Source organism: Leptodactylus fuscus, chromosome 4 (assembly GCF_031893055.1).
Source record: "Leptodactylus fuscus isolate aLepFus1 chromosome 4, aLepFus1.hap2, whole genome shotgun sequence".
Classification (NCBI taxonomy): Eukaryota; Metazoa; Chordata; class Amphibia; order Anura; family Leptodactylidae; genus Leptodactylus; species Leptodactylus fuscus.
In genome coordinates this window covers 30,286,261-30,307,286 of record NC_134268.1, presented here as the reverse complement: position 1 = coordinate 30,307,286, position 21,026 = coordinate 30,286,261, and the positions used below count along the sequence as shown (strand labels likewise).

Here is a 21,026-nt window from a genome sequence, read left to right as displayed (position 1 = left end):
TATCTATCTATCTATCTATCTATCTATCTATCTATCTATCTATCTCCTATCTATCTATCTATCTATCTATCTATCTATCTATCTACCATCTGTCTACAATCTATCTATCTATCTATCTATCTATCTATCTCTCTCCTATCTATCTATCTATCTATCTCCTATCTATCTATTATCTATCTATCTATCTATCTATCTACCATCTGTCTACAATCTATCTATTTATTTCTCTATCTAACTTCGTAATATCTATCTAGAAATCTATCTATAGTTGTAATATTGTTAGTTTCTGATCATTTTCTAATTGGGGGAATTTACTAACATTGGCGTTTGATATGTCAATCTTAAAGGGAACCCTTGACCACCACCAGCAACTCTTTGCATTCTTTAAAGGGAACCTGTTAGGGTTTTTTTCCCACCAAGAACTGGACCCATCATGTGTAGGATTAGTTAATTCCCTTTCCATTGCTCTCCCTCTGTAACCTTTCTGTTGCAGCAAAGTGAAGTTATAGATGTTTGAAAGCCTAAAAAAGTAATATGCAAATTTACCTAAATAGTCAGGGTGGGCGGGGAGGAGCTTCAGCCATCACACTGTTCCCTGGCCAATCACACCATTGGACATGACATCTCACTCGTGACATCAGGGAGTGAGGGGACTGATGGACATGTCAGTCATTCCCAGGAGGGGGCTAGGCCTAGACTGAAGCTGCTCCGTGACTTTTTAGGTTAATTTGCATATTACTTTTTATTTTTCAAACATTTCTATCCTCACTTCACTGCAACAGAAAGATACTGAAGGGGACCAATAGAAAAAGCAACTAGGTCCTCCACACAATGGGGCCAGTTTATGGTAGAAAAACCACCTGACAGGTTCCCTTTAACCCCTGATTCCAGCGCAGTTGGATTTTTTTCTCTAGCCCCCACCATTGTCAAATAATCATTTCTCACGATAACTCGCGGCAGAATCAGTGCTGATAAAAAGTCTCCCATTGACTTCAATGTGTTCTGCGCGTTAAACGGAACTCATTGAAGTCAATGGGGTGTTTTTATCAGTGCTGAATCAGCGTCAATTTACTCCGTGTGAATGCCCCCTTAGTTTCAGTATGAAAGCCAAGGGGGGGAAGATGATGAATAATAATGAAATCCAAGCATTGTCCAATGCTTTCCACCTCCCATTGACTTCAATAGGGTACTCCATATGGTTCTAATGTCAAAAAGCAGTATAGAACTTGAACGGACCCCCTTGGTTGTGTGCATGAGGCATTAGGCCCCACTAACAGTCACTAGCTATCTAATGAAGCCCAGGACCACCCAACTGATAGTAGAGAGCCTAGTTAGTATATTGGGTGCTAAAACTTACAGCACCAATTGATCGGGAATGGTGGGGACTAGAGAAGAAATTCTAACTGTGTCGGAATCTGTTGAGCGTATCCTATTGGAGGGTGCAAAGAATTGGGAGTGGTGAAGGTCCTCTTTAAGCAAAATTTCACTGCACTAAAAACCATCAAAGTTCTTAAAGGGATCCTATCATTCAGATGACATTTTTTCTAAGTACCACGTCGGAATAGCCTTAAGAAAGGCTATTTGTCTCCTACCTTTCGTCATGTTCTCCGCGACGCCGTTCACCTATAATCCCAGTTTCTCTCGGTATGCAAATTAGCCCTCTCGCAGCACTGGGGACGGCCCCAATGCTGCGAGAGAACTCTCTCCAGCGCCGCCTCCATCTTCCTCAGGAACGGCCTCTTCATTCTCTTCTTCCGGCGGTGTTTTCTTACTTCTAGCCCTCGGGCAGAGCAGACTGCGCATGCCCATAGACCCTGAGAAAATGACCGCTTAGAATACTATGCAAGCGGCTATTTTCCCGTGACCTATGGGCATGCGCAGTCTGCTCTGCCCAAGGTCGGAGAGTTTGGCTGGCTTAGAAGTTTGGCTGGCTTAGAAGTTACAAGCCAGAGGCTGAAGATGACGCTGCTGAAGAGGAGGTGGCGCTGGAGAGAGTTCTCTCGCAGCATTGGGGACGCCCCCAGTGCTGTCTGAGCGCTGGGGTCCGCCCCCAGTGCTGCAAGAGAGCTAATTTAAATACCGACAAGAACCGGGATTGTAGGCGAACGGCGGCACGGAGAAGACAACGAAAGGTAGGAGAAGAATAGCCTTTCTTATGGCTATTCCAACGTGGTACTTAGAAAAAATGTCTGAATGATAGGATCACTTTAATCTCTTGTGTCTTGCACCTGTTATGGACTGGCATAGAATTCTGCTATGATTTACTCCAATTTGTGGAGTAAGTTTTGGTAAATCTCCATGAGGTCCTTTCCCTCCTGCTAAAACAAGCCGCTTTCTTTCAATTTTGTAAAGTGTTGCGAGAAGTGCTTAACCACAAAAAGTCACCAAAATTTGCTATATTTTTCATACCACAATGTGATAGGGAATAGAATATATCAGGCTCATGTAACCGGTGGTATATACAAAATATTCACGTTATTAACTGAACATCAGGAGGCTTTTCTTAGCGCCAGAGAATTTTTTAGTTGGAAGTGGGAAGTCACTAGTATCCCCTAAAAAAAATTGGGGCGAAAAACAATATAAGTTCTATCTACCCACTCTGTACACACATTGCTACATTACGGTGATTTTTACCCAATTATCACAGAATCATCCATCTGTCTGCACCCCCTTCTCTATCGTTCCCAAATGGAGCTGCCCCCTTCCGGCACCATGTTGTGAGGCTTTGTGTTTTGTCCACTTGCTGTTGTGTTTCTGACAAGTTTTAATCTCTCTTGGTTTATGCTAGAAGTTACTTGGGAAGACCAGCAGAGAAAGGTGAATGGTGCAATAACTGATGTCAAACAATTGCCAAGAAAGAAAGCCCATTCTGAGCCAGGTTTGTCAGGGTTTTTGGAAACCACCTGAAAAAGCATGAGGCTTGCACACGTATGGCGGACAGGGAGAGCTCATGCTTTTGTGATGAGTGTGTTCATCATGTGCGATCCTCACTTTGGTGTGAAATGTCTAGGCTTAGTCCGTGGTGAGAGTGAGACTTTCAACTCAGTGTTGTGTATCATCCCTTTTCCAGAAAATTGATTAATGCAAAAAAAAAAAAAAAAATCCAAATTTGAAAATTGAAATTCTAGATAAAAATGACAATTCTAGCATGTTCTTGTAGTGCACACTGACATGGGGAGATGGATGGCCCTGTTTGTAGTAGTATATTTGGATCTCCTGAAAATGAATGTCCACCTTAAAAACTTTGATCCTCAATTATTTGGTTATTCATTTCTTCATCTACTTTTATGTCCCTAGAAGTTTTTATTTGTTTTGTTTTCCGATGCAAAGCTCCAAATCTTCTCGTAGACACTGGGGAGAGTTTATTAAGACTGGAAATCCTTATGCTGCTCTATATCCATTCCTCCAAACTATTAAAGGGAATGTGTCAGGGCGATTTGGGTCACTAACCCACGCACAGGCCATTAAGGACCCAGGGTTTAGGGTCCCAAATCCTTGTCATAACACAGTCTGCAGCTGCATGTAAAATAAATACCCTTCATTCTCACCTTTCACCTGTTCTCCTCGTGCCACCATAGAACATCTCTTCTTCAGTGCGCATGTGCCAAACCTCAGGTGCATGCGCGGTGAAGCCGGGGTGTACATCTCCAGCTTCACTGAAGAACAGTGCAAGTGCCAGGAGTCTGATGAAACTTGTCAGACTCATCTCTAGGTAAGTATAAAGGGCAATTTGGGACACTAAACTACCAGTCCATAAGGACCCGTGGGTAGTTTAGTGTCCTGAATCACCATGACAGGTTCCATTTAAGAGTCCCAGCCTTGCTATAATCCTGTCGCATTTTGGAAAGTCCTATCATAGCTTTCATTACTACCGATGCCAGTTGTTTGGTGCAAGTTATAGTAAAGCTCCATTCAGATCATGTTTTTTACATCCATGCAAAAGAACAGGTACAAAAAGACGTGAAATGGATGTCCATCTGTCTATAATGTTTATAAAACATGCACGGACATGCTACATTTTTGTGTCCTTCAAAAAAGATTGATCCATTTTCTTGAACGTCGATGTCTATGTAAACAGATAATCTGTATCCCTTTGTGTCTGTTTTTTGCATCCATCAAAAAGATGTAAAAAAATTTGGTCTCAATGGAGCCTAAACCTGTTTCTACCCAAACCTGCCTTAATCCCTCTCTGCTCTACCCACTAAAGCAAGCACAGTGCAAAAAGGACAGCGTGGCAAATCAAAAATGCACCAGTTTTACAGTTCTAAATGGGTGTGAACTGCCTGCAGTCACCACTAGGAGGAGCTCAAGTGTTGATTACAGTTCAGTGTCTAACCAGTATACACTAAGCTCCCCCTAGTGGTGGTCTACCAGCGCAGAATGTTAGACCTTGCTTGTGGAAGTTCACGTTTTTACAATATAAGGTTTTCCATCAGTGTGTTCTGCGATATCAATGAGGTCTTAGATGAAAGTAAGGTGCCCTGAGAGTGTAACATCTCTTTGTGGCTTTCATATGTTATTGGTTTAGGGGTCGTCCACACTCCCGTTGGTGATGTAAGCAGTGTCCGTAGCTGTTGTCCGTTAAAAGATTTTGGCAATGGACACTAGCTGAACCATCAGAAGTCCGTTAAAATTTCCATTCGTTTCAATGGGATTTTATGTTGTGTCTATTAGTGTCTGTTTACACACAATCCGTCAGAAGTCCGTTTTTTTTCCAGCGGACACAAATTCTACATGCAGGACTTTTGTGTCCGGTAGAAAAAATGGACGGTAAGTGTCCGTTATTTTTTTTTAACATTGAAGTCTACAGGCAACAGACACATAACGGACAGTAAATGATAGCCATCGCACACCTTCATAACGGAATCCAACGCTAGTGTGAACCCTGCCTTAGTGAGGGTGTCTGGGAATTAAGAATGGGACCAAATCTTCCTCCGCTAATGCATTCTTCCTATTGGCTTGTCTCCTAAGCTGACATCATGGGGACAACTGTGTGTAGATCTGTCTGTGTTACACAGGCATATCCCATGGAAAAGCTGTGTTTTCAGAAATGTATCATGTTATCTCCAGTGGTGGAATCACAAGTGTTTTCCTAGATTTACCGGTAATAGGGAAAGAGAAAATGCAGAGGAAAACACAACGAAAAATCTGTGAAAAATCTATCATAATTATCTATCTATCCATCATTTGTCTGTCATTCCTATCTATTTGTCTCTCTATCTCTCACAACGTATCACATATCTATCTATTTACAGTAATTGTATATCTATTTATCTCAGATCTATCTATCTCATAATTATCTATCATCTATTTCTATACAGAATATATCTGACTATCTACAGTATCTATCTATCTAATTATCTATCTATCTGCAATATCTATCTATGTATCTATCTATGTACAATCTATGTATCTATCTATCTACAATTATCTCTCTATCTACAATATCTATCTATCTATCTATCTATCTCCTATCTATCTATCTATCTATCTATCTATCTGTCTATCTATCTATCTATCTATCTATCTCCTATCTATCTATCTATCTATCTATCTATCTATCTATCTACAATATCTATCTATCTATCTATCTCTCCTATCTATCTATCTATCTATCTATCTATCTATCTATCTATCTATGTATCTATCTCTCTATCTATCTATCTATCTCCTATCTATCTATCTATCTATCTATCTATCTATCATCTACTGTATCTATCTATCTATCTATCTATCTATCTATCTATCTACAATATCTATCTATGTAGCTATCTATGTACAATCTATGTATCTATCTATCTACAATTATCTCTCTATCTACAATATCTATCTATCTATCTATCTATCTATCTATCATCTATCTCCTATCTATCTATCTATCTATCTATCTATCTATCTATCTATCTATCTCCAATATCTATCTATCTATCTATCTATCTATCTATCTATCTATCTATCTATCTATCTATCTATCTATCTATCTCCTATCTATCTATCTATCTATCTCCTATCTATCTATCTCCTATCTATCTATCTATCTATCTATCTATCTATCTATCTATCTATCTCCTATCTATCTATCTACAATATTTATCTATCCAGCTACCTCACAACCGGATTTCTTCTCGTATTGATGCTTTGTATTGACTGCCCCACATCTTAAGCAATTGTACCTGGACAAATGCTGTTTTCTAGACACAGACTTCCTCCTCAGTTGTCTCAGACACGCTGTCCTCACTACTGTTGTCCTACTTTCCTACGAGAAAAGATTTGGTATATCCGGGCACTTGTATATGTATCTGCTTATTCTTTCTATGTTTAGGAGTCCAGTGGGCGGTCCAGCTCTGTGACTGACACTTGTGTATGTATGCCCCATCATACAGGGCCATGCACTGGACACATAGAAATGAATAAAAATGATCCGAAATCTTTTCCAACAAAACTATATACTGTTCCTTTCAGTACCAGCTACAGATTTAGCTGCATGTTTGATATCATAGCTTTCCATTAAGGCAAAACATGATCCAGAGAATATGTACAGTAGAGGAGTGGGTATAATCAGGTGCTGCCAGCTATGCTGTTGATCCAGTAGGTGGCGCTCTCTCCTGTGACTGATTGTTAGTATAAGGCACCACCTGCTGTATCCACATCACACCAGGTGGTTAGTGTTACATTTATGAGAAACATAGTTATACTCTTCTTCAACAATGCAGTACCCGAATGTGCCGAGACTCCCAGAACTGAGGCAGCGCCACCTACTGGATCCACAACACACTCCATTTAAACCACTCCATTCTAGACTGAACCTTGTACGTATAGGCGGTGCAGGGGTAGCAATCCCTCCTGGTCCTGGTGCCTGCTCAAAGGCCCTTCACCGACATAAGGCAAGGACGTCTGGAAGTTACTTTTCCGCCATTATCCTGTTTGGGGGCCTGAATATTATAAAGCCGAGGGACACGGCTGAAATAAAGGAATACTTATTGATTGTTTATTGGTAATAACTAATAGTAGGGACATGATATTACTTATATTGTGAGCCCTACTTGGGACAGTGGTGACTGTGTCTGTACAGCGCAGCGGACTATGATGGCGCTGACCACTGTTGTCCTCAGAATCTCTCAGTAGTGCAGCCTCAGACTTGGGGCCTGTAGTTTCCTATGATCATATCTCAGTATAGAATATTATATTGTATATTTTGTAGTATAGACCACGGTGGTAATATTTTAACTTTAGAAGTTAATTTAGGACCTGAATGATGTTTGACTGGTATATGCCACTCAGTCATCTCCTCTACAGAACATCTCCACAAGTATATATAGACTTGTGTTACTTGTATATAACTGCGGCACTTGGTACAGTTATGGATTGGCCTTCTTCTCTACAAGGTGCCGAGCGTTTACCTGCGTTGCCTTGCTAATGATTTTCTCCTGTAGCTTGTGTCTTCTCAGTCTATTTTCTATTGTCCTGTTTGTTTCTGTGTTCCTGTTCATTCTGTGTCATCTGTCTGTATACAATCTGTGCTTTTTCTCAACCTGTGCAAGGAGCATTTCCTTGAGTGTTTGCCGCTTTCTTCTCCGAGTCTCACACTCACTCCCATCTCCTTTGTCTCTGTCTGTCATTTCACGGTGTTGCCACAGAAGACTTGGACTCGCCACGAAGACGAAACTCAGGTCTGTGTCTGTAATCTTTGCTTCTTCTTTGTCTTTGTCGTTGTTGCTTTGTCTGTTCTGTGCATGTCTCTTTTCATCAAGGAGGAATGTCAGAGGAAACTTAGTGGCTCTTTAGAGGAAAACTAGTATTATTTTACTGTATATGAAAGTAATGGAAAGGTCCTTAAAGTAATCGGGAGCCACGGACGCCACGGCAGAGTCAGCCACAGAATCCGCTGACTCAGGGTCATCTCTCTTCTTTTTTCTGCTACTAGCTAGTGGCAAAAAGAAGTGAGTGGCTCCCATTGAAGTCAATGGGAGCCGTTTTTGCCTATCAAAACACTCCGTGTGAACAGCCCCTAAGGAGAGTCAATAACAAACAAACGAAAGGACAATGTGTTCAGTAAAACACCTAATGAGAGGTAAATGCAGAAGCAGAAGGTAGGTTGAAAATAGAGCCAAAAAAGGGATCCTGTCAATATCGTAATGTACGGTAACTCGCCTCAGACACCCCAAGAGGGAGCCTATACAAGATATATATAGTAACAGGCCACTGTCCCCACTACAGCACAAGCCACAGGCATCACTACAGTGTATATGTAGTTTAGAACTATTCCCTGCTGCCTGTACTAAAATTGTCTGATGTGGGACAAACCCTTTAAGAAGACTTGGGATTGGTGGGAGAAGGGGCAGCATACTTAGGTGTCATTTCTTATACCACCCCCTAACAATCTAACACAGGTAAACTGCAATCTTGTATCTTTCAAGAAAGACACACCAGCCATTTTCCCTAGGTTTGCTGAGTTATGCGTCATCTACCGGCAGAGCGTTCCATAACCTTACTGCTTCTACAGAATCCTATACTGGTATATAAACCTTCTAGACATTATAAATGCGTTCTTGTTATACTTAGGGTATGTTCACACAGCGGAAAATGGATTCTGCTTGTGTCCTTTGTTCAGCATCACTCGGCACCATTACAGGATCTCAACTATGTTGTAGCACCAGAACAACCCCAGTCTATGTGCCCTATATAGGGATGTCTTAGATAGAGGTCGCTCCCTCTGAGTCCCCTATATGAGACAGAGAGGAAGACAACTAGGTGACATATAAGGGTTGTCCGAAAATGTACTATATTTAATTGTAAGTAAGAAATGGATTAGTGTATGGTGATGGCTGAAGGCTTACATGGGTAGATGAATGCGCTTTATAGAGATACATACAGTATGGAATGCTTTATGGATACTGTTCTGAAGTCCAAAAATTTTATGGAAATCCCATATGGGCAGGATCTTCTCTTCTCCTGGGAATTATACTTCTATATTACCTGGTGCTACATAACTCAGCAGTAATACTAGTGTGATATAGATAGATAGATAGATAGATAGATAGATAGATAGATAGATAGATAGATAAATGACAGACAGATACAGTAGATACCTAGATAGATAATGTATACATGTATAGAGGTTGAAATAAGTATTGAACCCCAATTTTCTAAGTAAATCGATTTCTAAAGTTGCTATAGTCATGAAATTTTCCAGAACAATCCATCCAACCCACACAGGCAAGGACACTAAACCATAGATGTCCATAAAGTAAGTTAAGTGTAAGAAAATTGGTGATGTGTTCAATACTTATCTCTAGTGTACTATAGATTAGGGTGAGGCTCCTGGTGTAAGTTGTGCTATAGTATGTGATTGAGGTGCGCTGACTTTACCCAGTAGATGATGTTGGAGAAAAGAGGGATGTTGCACGATCTTCAGGTGATAAGTTACTGACAGATGCCTGGTAGCAGCTTACTCTCCTCTCCCAATTGTAGGGTTCTCCTTAGGATAGGCTATTAGTTCAAAAACCCTGGGGTCAGACACCTGGGACCCCTATGGAACAACTGGTTGAAGCTATAGTGGTGCTCCCCCTTCTCATGCGTGATGTCATGTCCATCGGTCACATGGCTTGCTTGATTGCAGCTCAGTCCCATTCAAATGAATAGACTGAGCTGCAATACAGCAGAGCCACTATACAAATGTACAAAAACTACTTGGTGTCAGACCCCTAGTTAGTTACAGACATGTCACCTCACCAGTTTTCAGGTCCCCTCCCCTGGACCATTTGTATTCACTAGTCAGTGATGTCACCAGGCAATAATGAAGATGTTGTCTGGAGACCATCGAAACACGTACACGACATGATGCGTACTAAGCTGGTTCCCTACTGACTGAGCCACCAGCTCTAATAGCTTTAATAGGAGTTTTTTCTCTGTTCCCTCTTCATTTTACCCTCTAGTATACAGTATGTTTTCCCCCATATAGTATATTGGTATGTAGAGAAATCTCTACATGCCAGTAAATTATATTCTGAAATATATATTTATATGGAAAAAAAATCTACTATTGAGAGATAAGAGTGAAAGAGGGAGCAGAGAAAAAAACTGCCATTGATACTAATAGAGCTCATGGCTCAGTCAGGAGGGGGGAATCTTATCATTCATTATGTAAGGGAATTGCTAGGACAGCTATTCCCCAGTAGCTGCTGGAAACTCTTGGAAGAGGCACAAGAGACAGTGAGTCCTAAGCTGAAACCCCCCACTGTCCCTTCCTGCTTGCCTAGTCCTATCCTACGTAATAGGTGGCAACTTGGAGACGATACCTTCCTATATACATCAAAACGCAGACAAGACAAAAAACAACAAGAGTAGGTCAGCTAGCTGAGGGTCCAGAACAGTCGAGCAATGCAGTGCCAAATCAAAGTCTAAAAGAATAGTCAATAGGGAAAGCCAGAGGTCAAGAATCAGAATATAACAGCAAGAGAAAAGCCAGCACACACAAGGCAATAGCAAGCACCAGTGTGAATGTTAGCCAAGAATAAATAGGGAGGAAGAACCCGCCCTGGAGTTGATAGGCGGATAGGCTGTCACACGGCAAGACTAGAATTAACCACTTCATGAACAGAGGCAGACAAGGGCAGAAGACGGGTGTAGTGGAAATTCAATTACAGAACTAGAGCCGTGTTCACACAGTGAAACCAAAAACTGTAAGCAAGGACTCAAACTGCACACGCCTCCTGCACCGCAGCATGCGAGCAGAGGGTGGCGCAGTGATCCGAAAAAGCAGGGACGTTACACATTACGTTTATTTAATGATATCTATCTTAGAAATGGCTAAAGCTTTACCATGAAATTCCAATAAACCTATTTAGTAATACAGATTTATTAAATGGCCTTCATAGAACGGCGACATAGACATATATCATAGTAACTGCTATGAATAACACAATAATGAATACAACATTGATGAGTAAATGGCAGGAATTAACATGGTGTGATTTTTTTTATTTATTTGGGGTCTACTATTATTATACAGTGTCTGAACATATGTAAATATGCACGGTTATAAAAATACAGTGATCTGCCATTCATTAAAGAGGATCTGTCACCATTTGGGGTACATGTCGTTTTATATACCACTAGAAAGCCGACAGTGCGCTGAATTCCCTTCCAGTGCCCCCGGTGAAGAGCTATCGGTGCCGTTACCTTAGCTCTTCACTGTCAGAAGCGTCTATAGCTCTGTACTGTCAGAGGGGGTGTTGCTTACCGCCCAGCGATGACACTGAGCTATCAAGATGCCCCCCATACTCGTCTATGGATGAGCACTATCGGGAGAGGAGGGGGGGCGTTCCTCCCCACTCTCAAGGACATAGACGCTACTGTGAGGAGGGGCATTCCTAACTGACTGTCAGGAACGCCCTTCTGACGGTGAAGAGCTATGGTACCGGCACCGATAGCTCTTCCCCGGGGCACAGAAAGGGAAAGCCATCAATTATGTAACCTGGAAAACCCCTTGAAAGACTTGTGAGTGTGCATGTCCTATGAGAAGTCAGGAGGAATTGCTGCAGACACTTACACTAGATAAAGTTACATGTTCTGCATTGAGGGTGCCGGCTTACGGGCGCTACACATTGAAATCAATGGGAGGCTTTTAGCCTTCACACGGAGTAACGCTCCGCGCATTTTGCCACAAATTACATGTGTAAAAATACACGTGAAAAATGTGGTAAGCCATTGAGTTCAATGGGTTTAATAGGTTTTTTTTCGTATAACGTGTGTAATTTTGCGGGCGCAAAATGATGCGTGTTATACGCCCGTAAGCCGACACATTGAAATGAATGGGATCTGTTTTGAGCGTTCACATTCTGACACGTGTATACGTACCAGAATGTGTGCGTGTTAACTCTGTGTGAACTAGCCATTACTGTCCTTTTTGGTTTTTTTACACATGCTCAGAAAGAAGAACAAAAAAAAAATTAAAAAATGGACAGTATAAAAACGGACAAGAACAGACACTAACTGTACATTAATGTTGGTATTGATAGGTGTCTGTCTGTTTTTTTGTGGGGGTTTTAACCGACCCTGTCAGAATGATCATCCATCAGTAGTGTGAACACCCCCTATATAAACAGGCAGAATATGACTGTACTCATTTCTATCACCTAGGGATTCAGGACCTGGTGGTCGCACTGGGTGATGATTAGTAATTGCGTTTTTTTCTGCAGTGTTTTTCTTTGACTTTTTGCTGCTTTTCTCCTTTCCCTATTAAACCTATAAGGAAACACTTGCGATTCCACAATTATTATGAACAGAACAGGCTGCGCTTTTCTAAAATGTACGGATAAGATTAACCGAAATCTCATTCACTATACTTGTACTGTATAATGCTACTTTTGGCAGGGCCCATGCCCACGACCGAGTTGAGTTTGCAGTGCCATGTGCTTGGCTCAGAGTGACCTCCAAGTGTCATCCATCCGACTGCTTTCTGTGATGTCCTCTCCTTTATGGGGCTGCTGATGTGTTCTGTTCTGATGACGTGGAGAAGGATAGGACCTTCTGTATCTTCATCAGAACAGGACAAACCATAAAACGCCCTCGGAAAATAGTATCAGGTTCTTTTTTTTTAATTCTATCAACATGGAATTCAGGACCACCCTCTTTGACCAGTGTGAAGACCCTCTCTATAAGATCACCTTCATGATTTCTTTTAAAGGAAGGAATTCGAGTATCATCCAAGTGTCTTCTGTGCTTCATTATTTTTCATGTGGGTTCCATCCCGTTCCGATCTGATTTCATGTAGCAGGATAGGGCCCGCTCTATTATTATTAGATCGGCATGGAGCAGGAGTCCCCCTCGGACGTCATATTGGGTCGGGCGCATGGGGTCTTTGCCGATGGATACGACAGTGAACGTTGGATCCTTCTATACTGTGATGTTCTTATTGTGGCTGGGTTATCTTCTGACACGTCCCAGACCATAGAGAGGTCCTGTATTCATGGTCATATCCATTGAAATCTCATCGAGATAACAGATGTCATCACTAAGATGGTTATTAAAAATCTTTAAAGCTCAATTTTTTTTAATTACTTATATTTGCAAAAATGTTTAATTCTTAATTGTCTACAAATCTAGATATGGGTATGTTCTATTCATGATTTTGGGATTTCTCTGACATCCCAATGTTTCTGTATATTGCACCGCCGATGGGGAAGTGAAGAATATCTTTCTTGTAACTAGCGCACCATCCATAGCACACACTGTATATATCCAGATAAACTACCTGCACTGGTCGCTCTCCTGAGACGTCTTGAAGACTATGATGACAGGCTGAAGCTGACTTGCTGCTATTTCAAGCCTGGGCTTTGATGAATGACTTTCATATAGTGACAGATAATTGTACAGTTTGCAGCAGAGTTCTTGTATTGTTCCACATGTAGCAGAGCTGAGTTTGTCATTTAACTGTTTCTCTTCTGCAGTCTACTCACTGAGTTACGGTTATAGAGAGGGTTACTAGGCAGTATAATAAAAATCATAGATAACACATTGTTATAAAAAAAAAAAAATGTACAAGATTTAAAGGAGTTGTGTGGCATTGGAAAACCTGATTGTCTAGAACAGAGTGTTTTGCTTGCTAGCCCCATCACAACTAAGACACCCAAAGCCTCTACATTTTTGGGTTCTGCATGGTTCATGTAGAGACTAACCTCTCTATACCAGGCAGCACCTTATTTTACCCGCTCCATTCTAGAATCTACCCTGCTTTCTTCTTCCACTGGTCACATGACTATGTTACAACTTAGGCCTAGTTCACCTCTGCGTTCGGGATTCCGCTTGGGGACCCCTTGAATGGAAACCTATACACCTAGAAAAGCGGTTACCTGGAAAAACACATGGACCCCATAGACCCGTGATGGCGAACCTATGGCACTCAAAGCCCTCTCTTTGGGCACTCTTCCGTGGAATAAATTATACTGTGTGAGGGCCACCGTTGAGCAAATTGTATTTTGTGGGGACCACTGTGGAGCAGATTATACTGTGTGGGGGCCACTGTGGAGCAGATTGTACTGTGTGAGGGCCAGCGTTGAGCAAATTGTATTTTGTGGGGACCACTGTGCAGCAGATTATACTGTGTGGGGGGGTCACTGTGAAGCAGGTTGGACTGTGTGGGGCTTACAGTGGAGCAGAAAGCTCTATAAAGCCCCGTATGACCATATTTTGCAGGTCTGTCATTGTGTACAATTGTGGATCCGCACATTATTAAGGTTAAATTGCCATGTTGGTACTTTGTGATAAATGAGTGGGTTTTGGGTTGCAGTTTGCGCACTCGGTCTCTAATAGGTTCGCCATCACTACCATAGACTATATTGGGCTCTGTGTAGTTTCCGTTCAGTATCCGCACGGAACATGTGAAGAGAAAAGAGCTGCTTGCAGGACGTTTCTCTCTGCATGTTTCATGCGGAAACTACATGGACCCCATTAAAGTCTATGGGGTCCGCGTGCTTTCCCAGATAACCGTCTTTCTATGCGTATAGGTTTCCGTTCGGGGGGGGTCCCCAAGTGGACTTCCCGAACGTAGATGTGAACCGGGCCTGAGTCTCAAATGGAACTGAGCGGCAACATGGCCATGTGACCAATTGATGTGATGTCACTTCCTGAGAAGAAGTAAGCGGTCATGTTTTCTAGTCCTGCACAAGCATTTTATAGAGGAGAGGACATCATGCCCTCTAACACTGTTATACACATCTAGAAAGCGGACAGTGTGCTGAGTTCCGTATTCGCTTTGCCGGTATATGCCCCGGTTGCAGATATATTGGTGCAGTTATTTTCGGTACTACTATCACTGTAGATGGGCTGGCCTTACATTCCGGGACAGTGATGTACATGGTACACTTCACGGGGGTACTGTTCAGGGGAGGGTTTTCCTCATTGCCCAGCAGGCTCGCCCCTCTGATGGTGCAGTGATATGGCTACCAAAACACAACCATGGAGAGGCTCTATTGTACAATGGCAGGAGTGCTATGACGTGAAGGCCTGTCTTCCTAGCACTTGCAAGAGCAGTCAATGTCTTACAACGTCAGACAAATCTAATAGAAACAGTAGAAATTTTATCATTTTCAATTCAATATGTTTTTGTGATATATTTACTAAGGCTCAAGACAACGTTCACATTGTTCCTAGTGTAACAGCACAAATATTTCCATCAGTCCTTTCATTTCTCCACCCGTCTGTCTTTCTTCCCACTGTTTATTTTGTGCCGCTTCCAAATGTGTTTTTGTTTTATTTGATGTCATTTATTTTATGTTTTATCCGTGTCTTGCTTGTGCCATCATTGTTTTCATTTCATGTCTTCCATTACATTTATCATTTTTGTTTCTAGAAAACAGGACGGCAGACCAAGAGAATGGGGATCCAGGTACGGGCCATAGTTAGCACTGTATGTGATTGGACATGGTGGCGTTTTTGTTTTATTACATAGTGTTGTTTAGACTTTTAGGTATTTCTGGTCAGAGTTTTGTTTTTTTGTTTTTTTTTACAGAGATCATTATTAGGGGGGTTTCTCAGGTTAAAAATATATGCCCTATCATAAAGATAGGTCATCCTTGTCAGATCAGTGAGGGTCCGAGAACCCATCAGTCCCACTGATCAATGTGCAGAGAATGGAGCAGTAAGCAGACAGCGCCGTCCTCTGTGTAGTGGTCACCATGCATACTGCAGGTCACCTCCCATTCATTAGAATAGGAACTATTCTGTAGTTAACTTGGTTCAGCCACTATACAAAGAACATTGCTGTCTGTTTCCTTCTCCATTATCTGTATCAACTGCTGAGAAGAACTTATTGGTGGGGTTACCGGGTGTTGGACACCCACCAGTCTAATATTGGTGACCTATCCTTTGGAAAGGTCATCAATATTTTGTGACTAATGTGCATTCTGGCTATTCGCATCCACTTTGCAGGGACTTTAAAATGCCTCGTTTTTTGCCATGCTGTTTCCGCCACGGCAAAATTGTGGCGTTTACACTATGTGGGTCCCCGGCCTTAAATGTCACACGTGTTTTATAATTGGTCTGTTTTTTGGACCGAAATTTGACGCAGAGGTCGCCTCAGATTCTGGACCAAAAACGGGTAGCCCAAATGAATGGGCCTAGTTGGAAGGGAGTGTCTTCAGCCGCGGACTCCGCCTGAAGAAAGGGCATGAGCGGCACCCATTGATTTCAATGGGAGGCAATTTTTTTTGGTCAGGATTTTGACATGGAATCTGGAATGACCAAAAAACCCTGTCTGAACTCAGCCTTATATGACTGGAAACCCTATGAGGAGGAGATTGTATCCCGATCTCCACAGGTTCTTGTGGGTTATCATAAGTCCCAGCAGGTCCTAACAGGTTGAGGCCAAGAGTTGTAGTCCTATAACAGCCAGAGAGCTAGAGGTTGCAGACACATTAATAGGTTTTGTCTACAGTTGTATCTCGAAAGCGCCAAAAGTTATCCAAACAGACAACTCGAGGTTTGTATCTGTGATCTGGTGCTGGGTTCGGTGGCGTCTCTTCCACATAAAAAGACACTATTTTTTAAAAGGGTGAGGACCCTGTTGGAGATTTTGCATTGGGGCCCAAAAGATTCAAGCTACTCTTCAGTATCTGCAAATGAATCACTTCTTTATATCCCCTCTGTGCCCTTTAATAATACCGACAAGGATGTCTTTCTATATATTGATCATTTTTGTCCTGTTCGCTGTGATATCCCAGAAGACGGCGGCTCACAATGACAACTGTGAGATTAATACCCTCTGAATCATGTCCTATTTTTTAAGATGGAGCTAAATGATAAATGTACCCCTTAGGTTCCTGGAGGAGACCAAATTTCTGAGCACCATTGCATATTAATAGGACCGTTTTGTTCTGTCTTTGACAAGATGTATCATTTCCATATCACTATATTCTCCAGCTCTTAGCAAAGGAATTAATTCTTGGCAGCAGAACGTATATACCCCCAGATCCACCGTGATATCTATTCACACTTGGAGGTCTTGGATTGAGTCACTTTCAGAATTTTATAGATTTCATACGTGCTGTATCTTCAATATCCTAGTCTTCCAATGTATAGAATGAGGCAATAAATCCATTAGCAATCTCCTTTTCCCCTCCCATGTTCATAGAGTTCTGTGTGTCAGCTGAGTATGAATACAGACTCTATGTAAACAAATACACTAAGTGAACACACAGAGGAAGATAGCAGCCAAATAAGTAGAGAAGGAAACAGATTTCCTTAAAGGAGTTAATTGCTTTATAACATTCATAGCCTATCCTTAGAATAGGCCATCAGTATCAGATCCTGTGGGGATCGCTGGTCACTGCTACCAAGACAGTACTGTTCGTGGTAGTGTTTACCCGCCACTGCCATATAGATTTCAATGGGACAATGAGGAGAAGGGAGGTGGTAATACATTCATTGTGTGACCGATAGAAAGACGCACTGATGTATGGTATTGGTGTAATATAGCGCAACTCAGAACTTGTCTGATGCTGTCAGTGACCAAGTACATGGTCCTGCTAACTGGAATGAGGTCATACCAAGATATTTCACATTTGGTCTAGGCTGTAATAACATAATGGAAAGTATCTATATTTTATATGAATACAAGGTGTGCTACTATTAGTGTCAGATTATCCATCTATCTATCCACAGTATTTATGTATTATAATATAATCTCAAATTATGTATCACCAACATATTCCTCATCTGTCTCATGTACAGTGTCTATCATCTACCTATCATCTATCTATCTATCTATCTATCTATCTATCTATCTCCTATCTATCTATCTATCTATCTATCTATCTATCTATCTATACTCTTATCTATCTATCTATACTCTTATCTATCTATCTATCTATCTCATATCTATCTATCTATCTATCTATCTATCTATCTATCTATCTATCTATCTATCTATACTCCTATCTATCTATCTATCTATCTATCTATCTATCTATCTATCTATCTATCTATTTATCTATCTATCTATCTATACTCTTATCTATCTATACTCTTATCTATCTATCTATCTATCTCCTATCTATCTATCTATCTATCTATCTATCTATCTATCTATCTATCTATCTATCTATCTATCATGACAATCTAGCTGTATACACTGCACCAGGTGATGGTGATACAATACCAAGGACTATTAATAGATGTTGTTGCTAAGACTTGGCTGGCAGGGGATGCTACAACACTGATTTCCATTGCAAAGTATCATGTCTCTGTATTTTGTGGTCTCCGTTGCTTTTACAACTAGGCATTTCCTCATTGCAAAGTTTCATGGGATGTGAAGTTGCTGCAAACCACATTCAACATGCAACAACCGGGGTCTTTGCTTACAGTGCATTGAATGGGGTCATATGATGCAGTGTAAGGCTCTATTCAGATGACATTAAAGAAACGGATGCTAATGGTTGGCCATCTATTTACATAGACATCAATGTTTAAAAAAAAAAAGATCAAAAACATCCGTTTCCTTAAAAAAACGGACAGAATCTGATCCTTTTTTTAAATACATTGATCTGTTTGCGTCTGTTTTTCTGCATCCATTAAACAGATGTAAAAAAGCGTGATCTGAATAGAGCCTTAGGATTACATTGCTCATCATCTACTCTGCAGGTCTTGCATGGCTGGACTTAGTAGATCTTAATAGTAAAGTCATGGCTGTTTGCTTTTAGTATTTCCTTGAGTTTTGAGCATTTATGATACACAGTGCGGTCTATTAAAGGGTTTTCCAGGGTTAGAAAACCATGGCTGATTTTTTTTTTTTCCAAACACAGTGCCACCCCTGTCCATGGGTTATAACTGGTATTGCAGCTTGGCTCTGAAGCTGGGTTCACACTAGCGTCGGTGTCCGACAGCTAGTGTCCGATGCTAATGGCCGCGCGAGATTTTAGCATCGGACACTAGCTGCGCCCGTTACTATCTTGCGCGGACATTAGCATCGGACACTAGCTGTTGGACACCGACGCTAGTGTGAACACCCGCTAACAATGTGACTGTAGCAGAGCTGCAGCACCACACATAACATGTGCACATGTTTTCGATAGGAGTTGCCATGTTTTTTTTTAATCCTTATCATCATATTGAAGGTGAGGCCACACATTGTGGGAAAGCAGGATTTTGCTGCATATTTTGCTAGAAAGAGTGGATTTAAAAAAAAATTTAAAAAAAAATCAGCAAAATCTGCAACAAGAAAATCAGCAATTTTGCAATGTGCGGCCTCAGCCTAAGAGTTTTTTGAGTTTTACAGTAAAAGGAAAGTGAATCAAATTTTGGTTCATCTCATCCAGACACTGGAAAAAAAACGTAGTGCTACATGTTCAAAAGCACAGGAGAAACCCTACAGAATAACGTTGCAGGAATAAAATGTGATGCGTTTCCACTGCGTCTTTTACCACTGTGTTTCCCTATGCAAAGACTTAGTCTAAGGCCCTATGGAGTGGGCCGCAGCAAAAGAGCGCTGTGGGAAACACTGCGACGGCAGCGCACCATTGTTTTACCTGCAGCACTTGTCACAGAAACTCTTTCTGTTTCCATTATACCTATAGGGAAACTATAGGCATTATTGACATGCTACGATTTCTAAAATCGCAATGGTTTTGGAAATCGTAGTTTGTCTGCTGTGCGTATTTTTCTGCAATGTGTGGATAGGATTCGCTAAAATTCACCGGGATTCACTTTGCAGGGACTGTAAAACGCCCCGGCCTCAAGGAGCTTTCTGGAACTGAAATATTGATGGCCGATCCTTCCTACTCCTAGAATCCCCACTGACTGGCTCAATAAAGGGGATGTGGCTCTTTGGAAAGCTGTGTACATTATATAGTGGCTGTGAATGCTATTATAGCTTAGGAACAAGCTGCAGTACCATTTACGGTCACGTTTGAATGGCCATGTGACCAATGGAAGTAATGTCACTGGCCTAAGAAGAGGAAGTGGCGCTCAATATCATAGTCCCAGACAACCCCTTTAAAAATATGGCCGACCAATATCAAACACCCAGAAGTGAATGTCTCCACTGTTGTAATGTTGATGCGTCAGATTTTCCAGCTTGTGTAGACTCTACAGCATTACAGGGGGTGAGACATCATTTCATTAAGTGGTCGCATCAATAAAAGTTGACTTATTTTATATAGAAATCGCTTATACCCTATAGTTTGCTAGTAATCGCTTTCTTTTGCTCTGGACAGGTTCAATGGATGTAGAAGAGAGAAATCGACAGATGAAAATGAAGATGAACAAGTACAAGCAGGTGGCGGGGTCAGACTCAAGGCTAGAGAAAGATTATCATTCCAAGGTATGGAGGAGATCTTCCTCATAGGGGACACTGTATATTGTGTATTCCTCACTTACCCCAATACTTACCGTCCTATACACCTCGTGTTCTGTGTAATATAACCTACATTCCAGAAGTTCAGGTCAACTCTGTTGCATCTGGAATTGTGGAATCAGATTTAGGCTCCATTCACACTGAGTAACGCTGGCGTTTTTTGTGCTTATTTTGGCACGTAGCGCCGCATTTGCGCCGAGCTATTTTGCGGTCGCGTTGTACAGCGTAAACGCGACGTTTACGCGGCGCTACGTGCCAAAATAAGCACAAAAAACGCCAGCGTTACTCAGTGTGAATGGAGCCTTATGAAGGTTTGTTTGCACCTATAGAGACACCTAGAAGTGTCGGCATAACCAGTAGCATGTCTGATAGTAGAAGGATCCAGCGTCACCAGGTAAGTAAAATATAACTTTTATTTTTCCATTTTAAAAGTTTACAGCATTCCAATTAGATGGCAAGCATATACGAATGGAGAAACACTGCTACGCGTTTCGGGACCTTCCTCGTCCCTTCGTCATGGCATACTGATTTTTAATCAACCTGAGGCTTTTATACACTAATTAAAAACACCCCACGCCCATAAAAACTTTTAACTCCATACGGTAAATATGTTTGCACATCTATAACCTTCAACAAAATACATATAAACAAAGTCCCTTTATCCATTAAGTTTTAT

At 41.4% G+C, this 21,026-nt stretch overlaps 1 protein-coding gene across 41 annotated transcripts in view; it reads left to right on the top strand.

Moving 5' to 3' along the window:
* RIMS2 (regulating synaptic membrane exocytosis 2) overlaps positions 1 to 21,026 on the top strand; it is a 478,194-nt gene that overhangs the window by 368,810 nt on the left and 88,358 nt on the right. For 20 of the 41 annotated variants that reach the window (XM_075270181.1, XM_075270178.1, XM_075270180.1 and 17 more), the window contains 4 exons: positions 2,789 to 2,878; positions 7,638 to 7,670; positions 15,353 to 15,388; positions 20,211 to 20,317. In XM_075270181.1, coding sequence (XP_075126282.1) covers positions 2,789 to 2,878; positions 7,638 to 7,670; positions 15,353 to 15,388; positions 20,211 to 20,317 — 266 coding nt within the window. The remainder of the gene's footprint in view (positions 1 to 2,788; positions 2,879 to 7,637; positions 7,671 to 15,352; positions 15,389 to 20,210; positions 20,318 to 21,026) is intronic. The other 21 variants (XM_075270210.1, XM_075270216.1, XM_075270212.1 and 18 more) reach the window with 8 other exon arrangements.